This window comes from Stegodyphus dumicola, chromosome 1 (genome assembly GCF_044657685.1).
Source record: "Stegodyphus dumicola isolate Sdum_Otavi_A_Nest chromosome 1, ASM4465768v1".
Classification (NCBI taxonomy): Eukaryota; Metazoa; Arthropoda; class Arachnida; order Araneae; family Eresidae; genus Stegodyphus; species Stegodyphus dumicola.
In genome coordinates, this window is record NC_140768.1 from 235,644,359 (window position 1) to 235,669,045 (window position 24,687).

The 24,687-nt window shown below is 31.5% G+C and overlaps 1 protein-coding gene across 4 annotated transcripts in view; it reads right to left on the reverse strand.

Annotated features, from left to right (window-relative positions):
* Nucleotides 1-1,089: 1,089 nt before the first annotated feature.
* LOC118185484 (uncharacterized) overlaps nt 1,090-24,687 on the reverse strand; it is a 68,281-nt gene continuing 44,683 nt past the window's right edge. For 3 of the 4 annotated variants that reach the window (XM_085826521.1, XM_085826536.1, XM_085826529.1), the window contains exons 2-4: nt 8,783-8,909; nt 7,500-7,586; nt 1,090-1,617 (exon numbers count right to left, since the gene is read on the reverse strand). In XM_085826521.1, coding sequence (XP_085682647.1) covers nt 1,261-1,617; nt 7,500-7,586; nt 8,783-8,899 — 561 coding nt within the window. In that variant the 5' untranslated portion in view covers nt 8,900-8,909 and the 3' untranslated portion in view covers nt 1,090-1,260. Of the gene's footprint in view, nt 1,618-7,499; nt 7,587-8,782; nt 8,910-18,840; nt 18,929-24,687 lie in introns of all 4 variants that reach the window. The other variant, XM_085826525.1, reaches the window with a different exon arrangement.

Genomic DNA, 24,687 nt, shown 5'->3' on the forward strand with positions numbered 1-24,687 from the left:
ATAGATTTAATTAATTAAGGAAAGAAACAAAACTCCTGCACCATTAATTGACAAAAAAAATGAAAAAAAATATGAAATAGTTGCTTTAAAAGCTGAAAGTATAGAAGATTAGAATCTAATTCTAATTCTTGAAACTAATCCTGGAATTCAGTTCTAGAAACTAATCATGTAAATTTATGCAACTTAGACTGATCTATATTGCTTTAGTCTTCCTGCATGTGTAGGGTTTCAGATGTCCCAGATTAGTCTGATCAGTCTAGGATTTGTATTTATGTCAGTAGTTTTGTTCGGGATTTTTTTTAAAGTGATTATCTTCTTAATCAGCTTCTCCATTAAATGTTTCAGATTTAATCGAAAGGACTTTCTCAACTATGAACAACATTTGGTCTCTAGAAGAGTGGATTATATGTGCCAACAGTAAGGGAACTTTTAAGCTTGAAAGTGACTTCCAAATGTTCATATGATAATATCTATGAGCATATAAAATCCAACAAAAAGTGTTAATGAAAATACTTGCTAATGAAGATTATGCAAGAGTGAAATATCCCTCCCATCCTATCCTGTCTCATGCAGAACTGACAATGAAATTTCATTCCACATGATTTCGCTTTATTCCTTCACACCAACGTCTGCATGTCATACAGCCTTATATGACGCTGCAATCCTTATCTAATGACAAAACAGAATTTTTCATGAAATGTCCTGCTTTGGTTATACACAGAAAAGTTTCGGGGAAGGGGGAAAGGAATTGTATAACTTGTAACTGGAGGACTGACCACAGAATACAGTATTGTATAAACACAAAACGTATAGCTTGAATGGATCAATGCCAAAATCAGTTTTTTTACAGGATTCCAGTGCATTATATGTTTTACCCTGTCTTCCCTCAAACGTTCTTGGGGCTGGATTCTTTTTCTTAAAATATGGTAAGCTTAGGCATGTGACTTTCTAAGTAGAATCCATGCATATTCTTAAATGGTTTTTATGATTACAAATTATATTGAATTTTGTTAGCCTTCAAGTAACAGCTACTTCTCTTTTATTTGAAAAGATATGTTGAAAATATTCATAAAGAGTCACAAATGCATACATACAAATCAGTTTATTCACTGGGAACAAAGGAGATTTTATTTTAGACAAAAAGGCTCTAAAAATGCAAATGAAGTTTTACATGAACATGTTATGACTGAACTGGATATATTTAAGACTATATATATTTTAAACACTTGCTGTTATATATACTATAAGGTATATCCATTTTTAAATGCTAGTAGAAGATGTAAAATCATCTCCACGAAATTGCACACATGTGAGTTTCTTTAAGCTGTCGAAAATGAGCTTTAAACTTTTTATATAAGTTTTAATTATAATAATGTCTCGTACTACCGCTTGAGACTTATTTAGAGTCCAGATGTTTTCGGGAGCAACATCTATAGGCTGGGGAGTTTTCTCCAGCCACGAAGACATATGTTCCAAGAGTATTTTATTATCTTGAACAGTATATTTCAATCGTTCATAGTAGCTGATATCATCCTTTTGCCATTGTTCTTCCATTCTTTCAAAAATATTTCTATACTTTTCGAAAATTGTCCATACTTCTAGAAACAAATCTTCCGCCTGTAAAAATAAAAACATGTTTTTATATTCATTAAAATAGTTTTTTTATGTTTTTAAATGCTTAAAATTTGTGTCGAAAATTATGACTTTCCCCTTTCAGGCAAGGGCAAAGACAAATTAATAATTATAATGTCGAGGTGGTCTTATGTGTAACAATTTATTGTGAAATATTCTGCTACACGATCCTTAATGCGAATTTCTGCAAACGTTTGTAGGGTTCCTCACTTCTTTTGTCTAAGATGAACATCGAGGAACCCAGTGAACTGTGTAGCGACTTATCGCTGAGTTCAAACAACTAAAGACGTAGATTCGAGAAGGGTTAGAATACCCTTTTTTTCACTCATGACTAACAGTCGGCATCCTTCTCGGGCTTTGACTCAGAATACAAAATAAGAAACTGAACTATAATTAATTAAACGAGACTTAGCGAAGCTAAACGCAATTAAGGCAAACACGCGCTTCTAGGATTCCTAGCACTCTCTATAGAAGTAAGTTCTCTTTTATTTGTTTCTTAAATACTAAGAAGAACTAAATACTAAGGAAATGAATTTCTTAAATACTAAGAAGACTCTGAGAAGTTTCTTAAATACTTCTTCTAACTCCTTTGCATTCAACTCTTCTAAAAATTCATTCTGGTAGAGAGTTGTAAGCAGAAACAGAATTGACAGGAAAGGCTTCGAAATAAAATAACTGTCATAAAATTAAAATATACCTTACAAGTTCTTTACTTCAATAATCGTTAATTTAATGATCTTTTTATAAGAACATTAAATATATTATCTGCTTTTCTGCTGGTAAAATGTTGCAACGTTAATGTTGCAGCGCTAAACAATACTTGGGAACTTTTATAAATTATTTGCATTATTTCATATGGTGGCATAAGTTAACACCTGCCATTATGACTGTAATTAATTTAATCAAAACATATTACACATTCATCATATATTTTAAAGGCAAAAGTAATTTTTTGAGGATCTTTTCAGCTATAGGACAACCTGGTGGTACACGTTTTCTCATAAGAAACATGTATCTTAGTTACGGCATTATGTTTGAGCCCATTAACATGGTTATTAGTCCAAAGGGGCAATTTGACCAGAAGGACTATTAATTACGTTTTGGCATTTTGCGTTGAAAACTATAAACGGCGAATCAATTGTTGCCACGAAATATTACAGCCCTGTATTATATTTAAAGAAATTAAATAATAAAGAATCTGCGTGAATGCATGTATGTTTTTCGCACTGTGTTAAAACAACGGTGCCTAGAGCCATCAAAATCTGAATAACGTAATCTTCCACAGAATATAGGAATATGGGCATGTGGTAGCCGTCATTTGAATTTGAAATTTGTTTTATTATCAATTTCATATTTTGTAACACTTTAACGAATTTTTGGTTAACAAACTAAACGATTTAAAAGCGTACAATGGCAACACGGTATGGGAAAAAATTATCTCCAGTGCATGAGACTCTGTATCCAAAATTCTAAAGATATGCTCATTTTAAAATTGTGCGATATTTCTGTTGGACTTCATTTTATGGTTTGCACACGTAGAACATGATATATAATAAATAAAGGTAACACAGAAAACGGGGAAAAAACGCCCCTTAGGACGCAATTTAAAATCTTAAGTCTTTCAGAATTTTTTTCTTTTTTTTACATCTTTTCTTTTGCTTTATTTCGCACCAAGGCTCCTTCATTCCATGATTAATGCCGATTTGAGTAATAAGCAGTTCTATTCTAAAGTAACGCATAGCCGGTATGCTAGAGATTTTACATTTAAGCCGTTTGCGTGAAATCTGCCTTATGGAGAGCAACCGTTGACTCTCGTTAAATTGTCGCAAAATTAATTTAATATGTTTTTGAATTAATGTTAGGCTCTCACCTGAATCTTAAGGACGCTATTAGAATAAATTAGATATTGTAATTAGGAATAATATTTAAGGAAGCTTGTCTTCTCAGGCAGACCCAGGTGAATGGTACTTCTGTGTTGTATTTTAATTTAACTCACATGAGTGGTGATGTAGATAAATTTAAAGCATATCTGAGTTCGTTTGCTTTAATTAAACGTTATAATTCACACATACAATTTGCGCAATACTTAACCAGATTTGTAAGTTGAATTACTTAAGTCTGTTGAGCCCTAAATACATTAATTTTTTCAATAAAAAGAGAACTAAACTAGATTATTATTTTAATGTTCTCGTATTCAAAGTAGGTATTACCAAAAATTTATCGAAAATATTTAAATTTAAAACGAAATTAACAAAAAGTAAGAAAAGGCTGACAAAAGACGAAAATCTCAACTGCAATTTGTTCAAACCAGTTTTTATCTGTATTCCAGCTTCGTTATGAGAAACGACATTGAATGCAGTCGGGACACCAGGCATTTAACCATTTATTGGTACAAATATAGTTCCAGCGCCTTAATTATACAGCTCATCTCAAATTTTGAAGGAGTGCTCCCCAGCGGACGGGTTTGCTTTCCAGTATTTTAAATGCCCTCATGTATCATAGAGATTAAACGCTCAAAAACATCCATACATTCTCCGGAATTCGGACATGAACGCATCGATTATGATAGCCACTAACTATATCCACTATTCAGATCAGGGCAGCAAGTGATTTCACAAGGCATTCGCATAAATACGAAGAAGATAAAACATGACTCTTGAACACCTCTACCCATTTTTTAATTTTTTATTCTGTTTTCCCTCTTCCTATATATATATTTATAAAACACATACACACTCGTATATACGTATACACACTCGTTGCAAAATTTTGAATATTTGCAAATTATGTCTATTTTTACGAAACGTATTGAATCAAAGGTACTAACAATGTGCCCAACAATACGTAAATATTAGGCATCGAATGTAGTATAAGCGTACGCGTGAATGTCTGAAGAGCTACGACTGTAGATCGGATATAAGCGAACGAAGAGTTTTCTGCGATTTGTGTGCTCGTATTCCTTCACAACATTAACCGTGTTTCTCGCAAATGTTGGGCGAGTTTCTTAAGTTATCAGGTAGAATGAGTAGTCATAAATTGAATGAATGGAGATTGTCGATAGATTTGAGGCATGCCAATCACAAGCGCCGGATGGCTACAGAGCTCGATGCAAATTCTAGTGTCATCTGCAGTTTCTGGAAATAGTTTCAGGAAACTATGAAGATCTGGATAAGGTCGACCATGATCCATAACGAAGGATAAGAATCATTATTTGGTCCCTACAGCGCGATGCACGAGATAAGGCTGTATGCCAAAAGAAGCAGTATTTGCTTCCCGCTCACTGCAGCACAAAAGACAGCGTATTCATCATGGGGCGATGAATATGCATCTTGGACCACACTTTATTGGAGCACCGCGCTTTTTACAGATAAGTCGAGATTCAGCTTGGACACCGATTCTCGGAGTCCCTGTACGGAAGAGAGCGTTGAAATCAATTCTATCGCTCTTATCAGGGAAAATGATCATTATGGTGGTGGAGGTGTAGTGGTTTGGGCAGGCATTATGTTGGACTGCGGCACACTCTTGAATGTGCTTGACAAATGCTCCCTGATTGCTATGAGGTATATAGAGAAGATCTTAGAGTCCTATGTTCGATTTTTCAGGGGCGCAGTTTGTCCTGGGTCCCTGTTAATGGATGACAAAGCTCGTCCACATAGGGTTCAGCTAGTCAACGATTACCCGGAAAGTGAAGGTACTACCTAGCCAGATCTCCTGACTTTAATCCTATACAGCATGCCTGGGACGTTTTTAGGAGGTCATCGTCATCTCGCCAATCCGGAGCTGAAAACGGCCTTCATATGTAAGAATTTTGGTAGATGAGGAAACCAATTAGGGTGGGAATGGTGATAGCAGGTAGCTTGAAACTATTGGGATGATGACTAGAATTTTGGGATAGCTGGATAATGATAGCATCTTTATTTCTTGACCTCTAAGCTATTAAGACATAGTTTCTTGATTAGCATAGCACAATGGGTGCAATCAGCCCGCTACAATTTTATATATAGTAATTACATTTTAAAAATTAGAAGACACCTCTAGCGAAGAGACGTGGGTTATTCATGCAAAGCAAGAAGCGAAAAGAAAGTGCATATATAGCTACTGGAATATTAAGAAGCTTGGCCCCTTTATTTGAATCTTGGACAGAGATTGGGCAGCGCATATTACTGCAGAAGACTAATGAGTGTCAGTGACGGGAGTATATATGCTTTGAAGAGGGTTGTATTTAAGTTAAAACTAGGAATTAGTATTAATCCTTTAACTATATTGACAATATTTAGGAAAAATCCAGATAAGTTCTGTGATAAAAATATTATAATATTTCAATATAAAGAAGATGTTAAGATAGAAAATTGCGTATTATTTTACATTAAGGAATTTAGTGTAGTGCAAAACCAAAAGGACTGTCTGCTTTAAAAAAAAAAAAATCAGTTTTCTAGAACTTTGGTTTAAATACTAGCCTAACAGTACTGGAATGTGGTAATCGTATCATGTACAAGGAACATTTTAAGAAATTTTGAAACATTTTTAATGTAAGCATTTTAGGATATCACAGAATCGGATGATTAAAATCCTTCATAAAATATAACTTATATTGCACATGTTCGTAATTCCTTATTCTCTACCTGGGGCAATCGATTAAACAAATGAAGATTCATGAGAGAAAATTTAGAAAGTCTCCGAAGAGCCCATTTTATTTTAAAATCCGTAAATAATAGCAATAATACACATAAATAATCACATTAATAAAATATAACCACATTCATAAAATAATCAATAAGCAAATAATAAGAAGAAGAATGATAATAATTATAATTTAAAAAAATTTAAAAGGTTTCGATTTTAACCTTCGCTCAAAAAGGCTCTTTTAAAGTTTAATATGGTTAATAAGTTCGGACTATGGATAGAGATGGCCCAGGTGTAATAGAGAAACATTTTATAGGATACTAGATGAATATACCTTTAGACTAACATGGAAATTTATGTCATCTGTATATTTGAAAAATGAAAAATATATAACATAATTATATAAAAATATTTAATGTTTTAGTTAGATTTCTCACGAATTAAATGCATTTTTAGTTAATTGAACCAGATTCAAAAGCATGTGTAATATTTATATATGTTTATATATATATATGTCTTAAGAACCTCGTCTACTACTTTTAACTAGCTTGGTTTGTTCATTACCAGCAGACGTAGTAAATGTGAAAAATAAATATCATATATTTTTCTGAATGGCAGCAGACCTGAATGATAAGTGAAAAACGCAAAGTCCCGTTTCGAGAGTAAACTTTCTGGGTTGAAAAATCTGAAAGGCTTCAGATTTTAACACGTCGCTCAAAACCACTCTTTTAATGTTTAGTGTGGTTTACCACAGAGATTATCAATAGAGATGGGCCAGGTGGAATAGCGAAACATTTATATGATATTAGAATGAATATATTTGTAGACTAACCTGAGAATAATACATATATATATCTTCTGTATATTTGAAAAGTGAAAAAATATATAACGGTTCTCTAGAAAAATATCGAATTTAATTAAATTCTATGCATCATAAATTAAATGCAATTTTCATTTAAATCAATCTGTTTAAAAAGTAAAAAAAATAATATTCTTAAGAATTGCATCTATCGCTTTTAAAGAGCAGAGTTATTAATTAATAACAGACAGATTTAATTTGAAAGATAAATATTTTACATTTTGCCGAATGGCAACAGTCTCAATTAAATAACGCGACGCACTTACGCGAATAGTCTCGATTAAATAGCCGCGGCATTTAAAGTGAATCAGCGCAAAATCGTGTTTTGAGACTAATAGTCCATCTGGGTTAATGAAATAAGAAAATTAATAAATTTTCTACTCACATCATTTACATCTAGATTTGGAATTCGTAGAAATTCATATTCAAATTCTTCCAGGGAGTCTTCATTTAAAGAAGGATAATTTTCGAACTAGAAAATGACACAGAAAATAATATAAAGCCCACAATAATCTACAACGCAATCAATAACTAAAATATAATAGGAAAGGAGAAATTGCACATAGGTGTTTAATCGAAATATTGTAAAATATTCAAACACATATTTTATACAATTATAATTGAAAATAAAAATTTATTTTTAATGAATTTTAAGCTGTTGGTACGCATAGCTTTTGCTCTTTATGGAATTATCTGAATGGTGACATTCAAGGGCGTTATTTAAAATTTTAAATGTTTATTTGTAATGAACTGTGAGCAGCTGCCACTCAAAACCTTTCATCTTGTAAGAATCCCAATCTGGGATTTCCACCTGGGGTTATACAAAGTCAGGGTTTCATATGGAATTATTTAAATGATGACATATAAAATGACACAAGTTTATTTAGTATTGAAGTAAGGAAATATGCAAAATTTCATTACAAAATATTTCATACTTGTAGTAAAGGGTGTCCCAATAAAAGTGTCGGATTCAATATACGCAATAAAATATTTTATTTTTAGAAAAGGAAAACTATTATTACATACTTACAACGGGGAAATATTCGGATTTAAGACTGAAATATATTGTCTTTCGTAAAAATATAATTTATGTCTGACGTATGTTCTCCATGACTTGTTCTGCAGCACTGAACTCACCATTTTTGGTAATGAATTTTCACTATCAAAACCTGCTATTCTTCTTTGTAGCGCTCCAAGTCGAGTAAGCTGCAAAGCTGCGAATTGAACTGACAATGATAAATTGGAAGTTTCCTAAGGTCAAATCAAATTTAATACTCGTATTCTTAATTCAGAACATTTGCTTGTTGGAAAACATTAAAAATATTTTCTGAAAAGTAAAACATATTTTTGGGCATACTAAATCTGGCGCGTTTTGGGGGACACCCTATACTTAGGGAAGTTGTCTGGCGGATTTTGTACACTTAATCGTAAAAGTAGAGTATCACCATATTTCATGCTTATTCAACGAAATCGCGCTCATATTATTATTTTAAAAAATATGCATTTGAAATATAAATATCACAAATTGATAGTTGTTATTAATACACGTGGGTATTTATGAGTTCCGGGCACTACTAAACAAAGAAATTACCAGAGCGACCGTCATCAATATACAGTAGAAATGCGATTGTACAGAAAGATGTTCATAACAATAAAAATGCTACTTACTATGTAGTTTTTCAGATCTTGTACTCGCCTTAGCGAGGCTTGTAGATAGTTTAAAAAACTATCGAAATTATCCTTAGGGACTTTGCAATATTTAGATTTTAACACAGTTAATTCCATTTCTTAACACCTGAAACAATAAACAAATTAAATTACCTTCATAATAAAAGTAAATTAAAATGTTGCAGTATTTTGGTTTAATAAATCAGTTTTACTGCTACATTATCATTTGCATTTAATTTCTTTTATTTCAGTATTTTATAGAATATACAAATTAGATAAGTATTTATATAAAAAGAAGAAAGATTTTCAGTTAAGCCTATTCTTAGAGTGGTATTAAAGTTCTTCCAAAAGTCATTCCCTAATCAGTATAGAAGTGAGTATAACCTTATTCCAGGGCAGTTTGTTCCTACTGATTAGGAAATAGCTCGCTTCGGTAAGAGCTGTAAATGCAAATGCGCCTTGACCTTTCAGTTATGTGCGTTGTTGGATTTCTACGCTATTTAATATGGTCCTACATGTCCCAGGTGTTGAAGAAACGCGCAATTCTTTATTTGTCATCTAAACGTATTTAGCTGGCGATAAGGAAATCTTAAGGTAGAATCAAAGCTTCTTCCTCCATTAAGAGATAATCCAAACTGCCAAAACACCAGAAACGAAATTAGAATGTAGAACCATACTTATTATTAATTGTAAGAACGAAAAAATATTTTTCAGTGATACCAACACTGCCAAAGATCCATAGTGGAGTGTAAAAAATTATATAGCACTAGAGTTTCTGTAGCATCAAGTGTATTTCCAGTTAAGAGAGTGAAGGTGATGTCGGATAAGCAGCTTTCTCGCTTCCGTTTTCTACAGTGATTCCACAGCAGGATTATTTAGTGGTTCCGATCAGCCATGTATATGTTCGAAATTTGTGTAGATTTTACGCTAAATATTAAAATACAGACTTTACATGTTTTTCGAATATATCTCTATTTTAAGCTTTATAAGATATTTTTCCCGCCTTCTTAGCATGCCTTCGTGGTGTAGTGCTCAGCACGCTCAGCGCGTATTCGAGAGTTCCGGGGTTCGAGTCCCGGCCAGAACATTTCTCATTTTTCATCTTTCTTGCTTCGAAATAACCTAATGTCTCTACATGTTTATTACAAAATAAATAGCATTAAAATATTCTTTGTAACAAAGCAGTTTATTAAAAAAGCAGTTAATCAGTAACTCGCGTAATACTTTCGACTCTCGAAAAGTTTGTTGAAATGTTTCAGCAAGCGGTGTTTCTTGTCAGAATTTTGCGTTTTAAATGAATTTACAACACAATTATCATCTGCATTCGGAAAATTTTACTTGTTCAACAAAATATGTTTAATATACCAATATTTCCATATCAGAAAATCTTTTTACTTCCTTGTTCGAAGTAAAGGAAGTATTGTAATCGCGAAAAATTTCGGGTATCATAGTTCAACAAAAATATCCATTCTGACCACCCTCGAATTCATCTGAACGAAATTTTTGAATGACATCTGTGCGTAGGGACAGGATAAATGACTCGTTTTGCCAAAACTGGTTGAAAATGGATTTAAATTTAATTCAGAGATTCAAGAATTATCGTCTGCATTCGGAAATGTTTACTTATTCAACAAAATACCAATATTTCCATATTCGAAATGAACAGGGCAAGAAGTTGCAAATTAACAAAATGTTCTGTTAGACATATAAATTGTTCATCATTTTAAAAACGGTCAAAGTCTTTAAAGTATCCAACAAAAAAACAAAAACAAAAACAAAAAAAAAAAAAAAAAAAAAAAAAAAAAAAAAAAAAAACCCTCTTTGTGCGTTTGACTGACTTCCGATAATATAAAAGGGAAGAAACAATACTGAAAATGCACTGAAGTATGAACCAGGGATAAATAGAAGGGCTAGCTCATTTCTTTGTTCGACTCCTCGCCGACGCGAGCCTAATGGGGGGACATAACAGGCAATAATCTGACGTCACTGTGATGCCACCTGTCCTGATTTCCCGTTTAAAACAGTAGTTTCATTGAGCTGCGAGACGATTTTCTAGAGGTTACACATCCCAAATTAATTTTAATAATATATATATCTGTTTTCTAATAATGTATATATTTAAAATAATTTATATATATGTAATTTTAGTCAGTTTTTATTTTAAATTCTATATTGTAAAGTATCGTTTACGTAATATGGCTTTTTACGCTGCAGTAACGTGCCGTAGCACTTACAGAAGTATGAAAGGATGAGATATTTTATTTCATGGGACCAAAGGATCCAAATGAGAGTTTACTTTTGACGAAAGAATGGATACACAAATGTCCAAGAGAAGATTCTATTAATATGAAGAACGGAAAAATATGCAGCGAACATTTTCTATGCAGTGTTTATGAAGATGATATGAAAAATCGCTTGTTTGGATAGCCACAAAAAGAAACTGTTGAAATGGAATGCTGTGCCAAAAGTAAATTATGATGACAATAATAAATCGAAATTGATGATGACAATAATAAATCAATTTTTAATGATTTTGAAATAAAACTCACAAATGAAAATGTAGATCATCCTGAATGTTTAAGGATAAACAAGAATGCATTGATAATTTGAAGAAAAAAATAATATCCTTAGAAAATTGTATTAAATTGTATTAAAGTATTGAAAAATAGAGAAAAGAAAAATTTTAGAATGTTTGTTCAGCGACAAAGAAGGTGGACGACATCTAGACAGAAATTGGTATCAGAAATTAAAATATCAAATAGCGAAATTTGGGGGGGGGGAGCACAAATTGGAGAATTTGGAAAATTTTCTGAAGCTTATTTTTATAAAGACTTAGATTAATGCATTACTGAAAAAGAAGAAAAGAAAAAAATGAGGTGGACTAGTGAAAATATTTCACGTTGCATTGTCGTAAGAGCTCTGTCATCTTAAAGCTATGATTTTTGGAAAGAAAAGAAATTATTAAGAAAAAAATTGGAATATCTTTACCTAGTATTATGAAATTAAAGAAATGGTGTTTATTTTATTTTTTAGTGTTTTCTAAATCTTAGTGTAGTCCAAGAATTCAAAGTAATGTTCTTACTCTAAAGAAGGAAAGAGGCGAATATTTGTATTCTGTAGAAAAAATATGCGTTCTCAGTTTCGACGAAATGCATATAGATTGAAAACTTTGCTATGACTCTAAATTGGACTAAGTTGGTTCTTTTTAAAAAATGTGCAGTTTGTTTTAATCAGAGGTCTCATTTCGCGCTCTGCCTCAAATTACTGAGAAACCGCGTTTTAGATAGAGGATTTGTTTTAGAAGATGTAACCGTTTTAAATTTTGATATTATTAAAGAGGTTTTAAATAGAGATTGAGAAGAAATCAAATTGTGTCACAAACTAAAACCAAATTATTTAATGGTCAAGGGAAACGAGAGACAAAAAGTCGCTCCAGAGAAGACATTATTTTCAAAAAGTACCGCAAAAGGTATACTCTACCCCACAGGAAATCAGAAAGCATCTGACTTCTATGAGTTAATCGATAATATCTTCGGTATTATGAATAGTACCAAAATAGTACCAACAAGAATAACAAGTATTGAACAAACTAATTTTCTTAAGTATTTGTTAAAGGTATTCTTATTGTATCCTTCGTAACTAATTATTGATTAGATTTTGTGCTAGATTAGCATTCTAGATAAAACATAATAGTATAAAACATCAAAGTAATTGGCATAAAAACACCTGTTTCCTCTACTCACACTTTTGAAAAATTAAATAACTGTTTTAGGTACTCTGGATAAAGCTATTTTGTCAAAATTAAGGTGACAATCTTATATACATTTATTTAATTGTAATATAGATATAAGTATAAATTACAAAATTATTTAAAAAATATCTATTAAGAGAATTATAACAATGTAAAATTTACAATTAGGCAAAAAATCAAACGTAGGTTAGCAGAAATGTTGCCATATATATGTCATATATGTTTAAACTTATGTCAATGTAAATTTGTTTTTTGAGTAAATTTAAATAGCTGCTATTATAGTTATCTTAGAAGCAGTATAAAAATTCTCTCAGTTAGCATGCAATTAAAGAAATTATTAGAAATAAACGTGCATTAAATAAAAAACATGCAAATAAAAATTAAAAAAAGCCACGGAACTTTATGTTAAAAGAGTAGCACATTTTATCTATTATTTTAAAATTGAGTAAGCATTATTAAATTTTTAATGGTTCGTCTAAAATGCATAAAGCAGTAACATTGTCTCTTCCAAATTATAGCTATCTTTCACACACAGCTCATTTTGAACGCTAGTTCAAAAACGCTAATTTCCAAACTGTGAATTATATTGGCGCGCTCAGTGTCATCATGGCTACGTCATCACTTCTCACTTTCTGCTTCAGGGGAAAAAGCTCTATGAGCTAGCCCTTCTCTTCTAAGTCCTGGTATGAACCATGTTCTGAGCTAACACCAGAAAAAAAAAAAAAAAAAATCAGCGATTTATTCTACGACAGTGATTCTCATCTTTTTACTTTTTACTTCGAAGTAAAGGAAGTATTGTAATCGTGAAAAATTTCGGGTATCATATTTCAACGAAAATATCCCTTTTGACCGTTCTTGAATTCATCTGAACGATGTTCTTGCGTGACGTCTGTACGTATGTCAGAATAAATTACTCTTTTTTCCAGAACGGATTAAAAAATGGGTTTAAATTGGATTCAAAATTTCCGTTTCAGCAGACAACAACCGTTTTCCTAACCTTTAACCTAAATTTCACAAGTCTTCAGTAACGATCAGACTCATTACCACTGATAGAAATAACAACATAAAAGAAATTGACTTCTGCAAGTTTTCTGAAAAACTTAAAAAGATTCTCAGCCTCATTACAAATTCAGTAAATCAAGACAAAACACAGATACTGCTGGATTAGTAATAAACAAGTACCAATTTCGTTAGCAATTCAAGATTTTGACGTTAAAAATATTAACTACTATGGTTTCGAAAATCTTTATACTTCACTCCTATTTATTCAAAATATTCAATAGTCTCTTGACACTACCTAATATTTTTCCAGATATTCTTACAATAGTTACATGTGAAAATTCGTCTATTTACTTCAAAAGTGTATTATTTCACAATTACATTCAATTTAATAATGCCATTCATAAACATGTAAACGGAACCCCAATGGGTTCAAATTCTTCATCAGCTCTTTGCAACCTTTAATTCTTCATTAAAGAATTTCAATTCTCAAAAGCAAATGAATAAAATCGTATTTTCTTTTCGTATATTTTCAGATATGTTGATGACATTTTAGCAATTAATAATATTGATGAAATTGAAAAAAATAACATTGGTTCCATTTGCCTAAAGCTTAACAAGACTAATCAACAAGAAGAAAATATTACATTCTTAGAATTGCATATTTTAGGCTACAAAAAAAATCAGAATCTATGACAAAAGATAGTTTAATTTAAATATTATTAAATTCATTAACTGGCATCTTACACATAAAAAATAATTTTAAGTACTATTCGCATGCAACTGCTAAGAATTAAAAATGTTTGTAATGACATTAATTTTTTCAAGAAGTTCGTCTTTTAATAAATCCATCTACTTATTGAAAATGGAATGTTCAAAATTACGACTAGCCAAATACTAAAAAAGCACACATTAACTAGAATTTGTAAATAGCATTTTTACATCGATATGATAAATTTACTCTAAACGGAGAGGCGGGAAGAAAGATGGCTTACATTAACGCATGGAATTTAATATAAATATGTCATTAATCTCTCTGTAAAATATGTTTCTCTCATATTTACGTTTTTAGGCGTAAACCTCTTTATCACTTTCCTTTCATTAACAAAAAAACCAACTCCTTTCAAAGACGAATTAAAGCTCGATTAGGTGAAGCCTTTGAGCTTTTAACTACTTATTGTCATTTTTTACTCTGCTTTAGCCAGATTTAGCTTTAAAATCTAATTTCTTTATGACCAGCAATTGTCACCATTTTGTTTCAACGAGGACAACATCCACCAGTTTCACAGAATGTTTCTCAGGTTTCGTTAAACAATACAGTTAGGACTAGACCGAAGTCTTCAGACTAATGATCCAGAAAAACGCGCTTCAAAGAGCAGACACCATAGCTTTTTTGTTTACATACCTATTAACTTGTTTCTATCCTCCTTTTACGTAGTTTCAAGTTTCTTACACAATTTGGCAACCCTCTTTTCCCACGAGTTCAAACCATAGAATTTGTCAACGCGCCCTTTTGCGTGCATTTCAGCTTAAGAAATGTTAGAAATTTTTCTGGTCCTTCGCGGACTGCATACGTAAGTGTTTAGTAGCTACTTTTTATTTCTATAATTTTCTAGCTATCAGCATTTAAAGCGAGCTTTGTTTATAAGTTCCCAGCTCATGAAATAATAATGATTTTAGTGAAAATTTCATTTTTCGAAAATTGCAGGCTTTTAACGTTAAGAGTTTATATGATCACGTTCTTCAGTCAGCTATTTTTACTTCCTTGTACGAAATAAAAAGGAAGTATTGTAATCGCGAAAAGCTTCAGGCAGCATATTTCAACGAAAATATCCACTTTGACTGCTTTCGAATGCAATTTAACGATGTTTTTGCGTGATATCTGTACGTAAGGACAGAATAAAACTCTTTTCCTCCAAAAAAAAAAAAAAAAAAAAAAACTAAAAAACTGCTTTAAAATGAATTCTGAAGAGAATTTTTCGTGGCGTCTGTACGAACGGATGTACGTACGTACGTATCTCGCATAACTCAAAAACGAGTAGTCTCAGAACGTTGAAATTTTGTATATAGGACTACTATAACATGTAGATGTGCGCCTTGTACTTTGGTTGCAATCGGCCACACCAAACGTATATAAATATATTTATATATATATTCTCTCTGTTACCCGGCTCTGTGATCTCAGTTTCTTTACTTTTATATGTTTGTAAATTGTACATTTTTTGCTTTAAAAATGATTGAATTATGTTGCTTTTTTCTTCCGGTTAAGGTTTTTATGCCTTTAGTAAATCTGTATGCAATATTTTTAGAATTATCAACAATTTAAAAATTGTTTAAGTGCCGCTAAGCCTAATTTGATGGCGGCCATTCCTCTTGTTTACATTTGAAACAACTGACTAGCGGATTTGTTGCCAATCTAGAGAAACGTAGCTTCGCAACAACAAAGATAACGCCTTCATTTATTATTTAAATCATGCTTAATCCTTTCTGGAATTTTTTCGAGGAAATAAGCGTTTAAGATTTACTTCGTAATTTTTAATACAGATATTTTGAGTTTTTATGTATTTTTGCCTTGTCCCGAAGTGAGAACTGAATTAATTGAATGAGAAACACTCAATCGTCTGTGAAAAACTGTTTCTTTTTTGTTTTGTTTGCTTAATTTCTTTTATACATAGTTGTAGCTTTATTATAGTATTTGAATAGAACACGTGGCAACGATTAGATAATTCTTTAAATGATATAAATTTTGTGCATTCTGAGTTGTAATATGAACGAAATATAATACTGTTAAGTAAACCTAGCGCCAGAGTGTCGCTGTGGTAAACAAAGTGAATTTTAATGAATGCATTTATTCTATTGTGGTTTATGCGCTGCCGGCGAAGTAGGTATAATTCAATCTAATAAGTTTAAACAAAATGCGTATAATTTAATATTCCATACAAGGAAGTCACGTGGTGTACACATCAGATTTTTTAATTGTAATTTCAGGACTCGTTCGTCTTTTTTTTTTTTTTTCATAATTATGCAAATGAATAGCGTTTCGAATGTATTTTTGTACAGTTTTTTTACATCTTCCTTTCAGTATGCTTGGTCTTTTTTTTTTGTTGTTGTTGTTTGGTTTTTCCTACATTTTCCTTTCAGTATGCTTGGTTTAAACTTTTTGAAATCCGTGCTTGTAACGCATAAAGTAACGGACAGCTTGTCGAGGTAGTTCTTTACATCAAAAGACTACTAGAAATATTAATTTCCATGCAAAAACAATTAATTAATAACGGTTTGAGTCGCATAATGTCAAAGAGAACGAAAAATGTTGTTCGACACTCATTAATAATCCGGGTTTAACGTCTTAAATACTAACCCTTTGAAAAGTTCTGTTTGAAACATTAAATATAGGGGGATGAGCAGTTTTTATTTTTATTACTATCTTTTTATTTTTTAATTTAATTAGCGGATCCATTTATTACATTTTTATAGCTATAGTAGTACTTTATAAGAATAATTTACATCTCAGGCTTAAAATCCTCATACAAGATAATATATTTAAAAATAATTAATTTTTGTACTAATGGCTTATACACACACACACACATATAAAGTGTTTTAAGTGACAAAATATTTATGTTTTGGCAATGTCAAATTAAAAAAAAAAAAAATTGACCTATACAACCATGCTATCTCCCGTTTCCTATACTTAGGAAACTTTTATACTCGTTGTGAAAAAAAATCAAATTAAAAATGATTTATTCTATTACAAAAGTGACCGGGATATTTAATTTCAAAATTTGCAATTTTTAATGTCATTTTCAATTTGCCTTAAGGGATCGGCTATTAAGTTAGAGTAATTCGAGGAAATATGTTTAAATGAAATACAGCAAAAACTGTGAGTATCATTTAATAGCCCGTTCAAGGGAGTCATTTTGTGTCAACATCACACTTATTTTCAAATATCAGTAATTCATTGGTTGGGATTAAAATATTTTCTTTCAGTTCTTACACACTTGTTATTAAAAATAACACAAATATCAGTTTTATAAACAATAAAGTATATTAGTTTAGAACACCATATTTTGTCATCTAACAAATCAACAAAATCTTTATCATTTTGTCGAAGAAACATATTTATCTCCTTTTTCAGCTCAAGCATACGAGACAAAAATTTCTTCCTAGACCTATTTTCCATGTGCAGTGACAACGATTCATATTAGATTCCATAGCCTGGCATAATTGACTAAATGGGTGACATTTTAATGGTCTGGATTACATATAATCAATCATTTTAACACATTGGTCCAGCTCTATTTTCAGTTCTGATGGTAATTGTTTACTTGTTTTGTAATGCGTCTTTCCCGATGCAAAAGCAGATGCATTATGTTCTCTTGCATGTGCTAACCAATCCTTTTATAAATCCACTTATAATCAGAGCTATACAAATGGATTCGAAGTTGGAGTCCTAGTCTGTGCAAATGCCAATGCACAAATTTCGTGAAATTTCAATTTCTTGTGAATGCGAACTTCATCGAAAATATATTTTTCTTTTGTGACAGAATTCACGACAGAATCGGATAATTCACGACGAATTCAGGAAAAACTGAATAATTACATCATTTTCGTGAATGAATCGAACGAATTCAGTTAAGTGTGCTTTTCCTGTAATGCCGGCTGTTTCGTCTATCTCTACGTCTGTAGACAAGCTAAATATGTGTTAGGTATAAGCAATTAAAGACTGCAGAGGTTAAAGTTAAGAGCAAACATCTCAGGTCAGTATAAAGCTTTATGAGCTGTAAAACATATTATGCGCTTAGGGCATTACATTCATTTAATTTATTTCAAATAGCTCCTTCTCATTTTTGTCAACAAGCTGTATTATATTTTACTTTCGCATAAAACACTTTTGTCCCGCTTCTCCTAGATATTGAGATGCTTTGGAATCTAAATTTATCAAAAATGAAATGCATTTCACTGTTGAGAGACTTTGTGGTACTAATGTGATCATGCCAAATAAATGCAATAGAAACAACCCAAAATGGATATTTTGAAATACTAAGTGCCTTGTGTCGCTACTCTCAACATGAATTACAAAATCTTTCTATTAAAGCTGAAGCAAAAATGTTGAGGAAAAAATAACCAAATTGTAGTTTTTCTAATGATTGTTATTTGAGATAAAACACTAACAAGGATTAATGCATCCAGCAAATCCATACAAAATTCCATATCCAGCAAATCCATACAAAATTCCATATCCAGCAAATCCATACAAAATTCCATATCCAGCAAATCCAAATAAGATTAAAATATTAAATTTAACTACCTGCAATAAGTCTGCAACATACGTTATCGCAATACACACATGATTTAAGAACTCGTCATCAACTTTTGAGTCAATATTCAAGGAAGACCTGAAAAGGAAAAGTATCAATGGAAACGAGTTTTTAATGAAGACCAGAATGAGTGAAATATCAATTGACGTAGCTAGCAAATTTTAAAATAAAATAAATAATTCCACGGTGTTTATGGCAGACATTATACCGAAATCCATACGAGATGTAAAAATAACAAGAAATTAAGAAATATTTTAAGTAGTTAATTTAGAACTCAAACAACAAAATCAGCGTTATATTTTCAAATTTTCACAGGACTAGTTTCGATGGTTTTTACCGAACCATCATCCTCAGCTGCAAAAGCGCAAATTTCAAGTAGTTGTTACAGAATTTTTAGATTTAAAGAAAATACCGAATTATGTGTGTGAATGTAAAAAGTTTGTTTCATGAAAATTATGTGTAAGAATTAAATGATTATCTGATGCAATTTATTTCATCTGCAAGGATATGAAATTTGCGATATATACATGTTCATTAAAACTAACATTACTGTATTTTCTTCCCCTGATCTTGCAATATTATTAAAATTTATTTTGTAGAGTCATTAGGTTTTTTGAAGCAGGAGACGTGAAAAATGTGCAGTATCCTCGCCTGGACTCCAACCCTGGACTTCTCGAATACGCGCGGAATGTGCTACCGTTACACCACGAAGAATGCAGAAAGGAGGAAGAAAATACTTTATAACTTGTTACAATCATTAGAATCAAGCGCGAAAACTCTCACAGAAGTAAAAAGCAATTAAACAGAATGAATGGATAGCAGTAGAAAGCTACACAAATTTATTGTTTTTCATTTGGATAATCTATTTGGATTACTTTAGGTACATTTTTAGATTTTTAAAGCATGCAATTATGATTAAATATGGAAAATTGAAAACAAACTTTCTGTTCTTTTCTGTCCGATAACTTTATTCACGTTGTTTTATTTTTAATACATATGGCAATACTGATGTTAGTTCAAATATCAGTATCTGAGAGTCTGAATACAGCCAGTATGCACCTTTGAAGAATAGTTTCAGCTAATTGGCCAGCATGAATCGTAAAGACCTAGATAAAAATGTGGCTGCAGTATATTAATAAATAATATCATCTACCAGTGTAACTGTCTCATTGCTCAACTATTGCCATCATGCGTTCCACGCGCTTTGTCAGGGACAAAACCTTGTCTTATTCACTCACTTGGTTCTGAACTATTAACACCTGATTTGAAGTATTATTCCTTATCTCCTAAATCATTATTTTTATATTCGCAGGTATATCGGTGCTCTTCACCTGATTTCCAGCACCATAATATCTTACGAATGTGAGTGTATGAATCGATATACGTATGGGTAATGAACTATGATAAAATTATTCGTACGATATAGCCAAGAAGAATGAATATCCATTTTTATTATATTAAGAGGAAGAATTAACATATTTCTATCGACATGTTATCACATATCAACTCCGTACTACATGTAACCCCCAAAGAAATATATACATATTTTAATGTTTCATCGTTAAAAATTTCCTTTAAATCTTTGCGTTATTGAATTTTTGTTGGAATGTGGAATGCGACCATAACATTAAAGTAATCAAGCATTCGTTTTTACAACGTTTACTCATAAATAAAGAAGATTGCTGCAAAACACACAAAAAAATAAGCATACAATTATGTTTACTGAATACATGTGGCCACCATCTCCGAAAACGACGAATATTTCTGAGATAAACCTCGATTTTGAATTTCATTTTTCTAGGATAATTACCTCCACAGAAGTCAAAAATTATTTCGAGTCAAAAATGGTCGTATCGTAAGGAATTCATTGTATGATAATAAAGTAATTTTTAAATAAGGTGTGACATTCATTTAAATAAAGTATCACAATACAGTAACACTTTTGATTATTCTAAATCGGTTTGGAACAGAACCAAATTCAATTTATTATATGCAATGTTATCGATAAACCTGTAAGAAAATGTAGAAAATTCTCGAGAAATATGTAATATAAAATTCCTTTTCTCAAAAACTGAAAATGTCGAAAAAATCGCGAAGAATATTATTCGCCGTATTTGCTATTAAAGAAAATTGGTGAATTACTCTTAATAAAAAGATGCTTAGAAAGCATTTCAAAAATTAAAACTGACTTTAATTTCTGTATAGCTTTCATAATTTCCAAATTCAATGAAGCCGCTAATTAATTACACAGATGCTTATTCTTTTATAAGCACATAAATGCGTATAGCTAATCACAAAACTGTCTCAATAGATTACTTTTCTTACATTCTAAGTATAGTGTTAAGGAATCGTGGAACTAAGGAAAAAGAAATTTACAATATTATTTCCGGTAGAAAAATACTTTTACAGATTACATGTTATAGCTGTGTTTCCGAAGAATGCTGTTCGGGTATTCAAATTTGTGAAAATTTTGAAGTGTAAATAATTCAATATGCATCGCTTTCCTTTTAACACCTGAAAGATATCCTAAACCAATATCCTTACCCTATGAAATTTGCAAGCCTATCAAAAAGTCCTGAGTGTTTTTCATACTCGAAAATGGTATTTACTTGCAACATTCGTAGACTTTCAACAAAATTCACACACATCCTAAAGTAAGAAATTCAGAAGCTCAGAAATCTAAAAATCGGATTTTGTTGAGCTATATGGCAGGAAATCATACAAATATTTTGATTTTCTTAAAGAAAATAATAATAACTTCTATTGCCCTTATAATAAGAAAATTTTAGTTTTTAAATAAATTAAAAATAGGTGAGTTTAACTAAATATAGCTGTATAATTTTATTAGTTTTATTAATTATGTGTTTCTTTTAAGGTAGATGACTACATACATATAAGACAGACTGAAAATCTGAGTAGAACTATAAGGGGTGTTCAAATGAAAAGGTACGAAACGTCGTAATAACCAAACCGGTTGAAATTTGAATATGCTGCTTTGGCATAACATAGTGAGACATTTAATGACATGAATGTAGCGTCCGACGTTGTTGTGCGCATGCACAAGTGCTCGCACATAACGCCGGAGTGAAGTATACAGTTATGTGTTCTGTATAATTGATGCGGAAGTGCGTGTGAATACATCTTGTCGTTCACATTGCAAAATTCGACAATTCAGGAGCACTGGGAAGTTATCAAATTTCTGAGTGTGGAAGGGGTTAAGCCGGCCAATATTCATCGCCGGATGGTGGTCGTGTATGGAGCAGGCTGTGTGTCCGACAAGTCAGTCAGAAAGTAGAGTGCAAGTTTTCGCGAAGACCAGAGACCAGGCCAGGTAAAACGGTAATCACGGCGGACCTCATCGACAAGGTGAACGACTTGGTAAGAAGTGACATCTGGACATCTGAAAAGGAAGTGCTTCAACTCGGACGACGAGCTAAGGACACAGTGAAAAACTGGCTCCTGTCACAGCTACAGAAATTCCCGAAAGAGGGAATCCTTTGGCTCGTGAAACAGAGGGATAATTTTGCTCAGGCCTTTAGTAATTACTTGGGAATAAAAACTTCAATATATCTATAGAGCCGTTTCGTACCTTTTCATTTGAACACCTTTAATACATATAATGTATGAAGTTCAGATATCCAGGACTGAATGGTGATTTGGATTCTGAAAGCTAAGTATGCCTCGAATGTGAATTGCATAGCGTCTTTACAGAATGGTAAAATTTAAACATTCTTCGACCGAAAAGGTTTTAAAGAATTGAATGATAGATTAAGAAGAATTGAAAACTCTGGATTCCTTCGACTTGGAGTATTATCAAATCTAGAATAGAGATACCTATTTCGATTCCACATTTGATCACACAGTACTGAAATCTGCTGTTATCATAAAATGTTGACACATTATAGAGCAATTAGATATATATCGGAGCAAGAAACATAAAAAATCCACAGTGCCCTCGCCAGCATTCTGATTCTGTGCCTCCCGATTGCTAGCTAGATCTGCTTCTAACTACTTTTCGAAGCATGGCATAAGAAGGAAGAAGAATTGCTTAAATTCTCTCCCCCCCACACATTAAGAGCGACTGGGGAGGTGGAGACCCAGTCTAGGTGGTGACGAACTATCGTCATCACATTCTAGTTCCAGGGCCATTTGTAGAGTGATTAGATTTTTATCGAAACAGGAATTTATGAAATTATTGACGAAATAGGTATTGAAACCCTCGCCATCACCAAAACTCTCGCCGGAATTCGAGCTTGGAGTTCGATGCCGGAATTCAATGTGGAAGCATAGCTTGTACCTTTTTCCTGGTAGAGTTTAATTTCTTTTACATTGTGGAAAAAATATTAGCAGAGGAAGAAAGCTGGCTTGTTTCCCTTTTTAGCATTTCTTTTTCAAAGCCTCCCTCTTTTTTTTTTTTTTTTTTTTTTTCTCTCTTCTATATACAATTCATAGAAAATACACAGGCAATATACCCGGTGAAAATCCCTTCCTAATTAGCTTTTTGTTTCTCGTTTAATAAAATAAAGGAACTTTTCCTTTCTATTTACCGTTACGTCTCATTGTATAAAATAACCCATCTTATTCATGGTATACATAGTAAGAAAAACTAGCTTATTAAAAATATTCCTTTCAAAAATCCTAATTGAAAAGAAATTTAAATAAAAGTAATGGGAAAATAGCAATAATACGGATCTTTAACCAACCTGTGTTAGCAAGGAATATTTTATTTTTTTGATCATTATCTTACTGTATTGTTCGTCTAATTATTGCTTACTGAAAATCCGTTTTATGTTGAATAAAAATATATTTAAATATAATATTCAGAAACATATTATTTATGCCAAACAATTATATTATTTTCTCACAAGTTTCTTACTTATATTTGGAAAAGTTTTACGCTCGTCATGAAAAAAATAAAATTATAAGAAATTTGAAATTAAAAATTGACTTAGATATTTAATTACAAAACCAGCAGTTTTGATGCCATTTTCAACTTGGCATTTTCAACATTTCAAACTAAATAAATGTGATATTTTACGCTTTGAATAAGTAATTTAGAATTCTAATTGTGTTTTTATCTACACGTCTATAATGCCAGAATTTAAAAAAATTAAATGTTCTTATATGTTATTTTTGCAATTTTATAAGTGCAAAAACAACGCTTATATTTTGTATTTAATTATAAAATTAAAGAATCGAAACAAGATGCAATACAATTAATTTAATGATACGGTAGAGAAAAATCTGATGTGGATACTACATGACTTCATTCTGCGGCCTGTTAAATAATACATATCTTTTACTGTATTTCATTTAAACTCCCCGCCAATTTCTGCTAATTTCAGGTTTCTTATAATTATATTTTTTCATAACGAGTATAAAACTAACAAATAGCAACCTAGAGACCACATTAAAAGATAGATTTTACTACTTTTCAAAAACTACCTTTTTTTTAATTTGACATTGAAAACATGAATATTTTCATCTGTTAAAACACTTTTGCAATTAGAAGTATATGACTAGGATTGCCAAAACAAAAGCTGGGTAAAGACTGAGTTATGGAGATGGATACACACACACACGCATATATATATATATATATATATATATATATATATATATATATATATATATATATATAATTTATTATTAAAAAAGGTACATATATGTATATATACCAAATAAAAAATCTCCAATTAAAAAAATAATGAAAGCTATGAATTATTAGAGAAAACTTGAAGAAGTATTTTTAAGTAGCTTTCCAAGTCAGTATCCTTTCCAAGTAAGTTATCTAGATTTATTGTAGTCAAAAGTATTTAAAATTTGTTGTAGAAAAA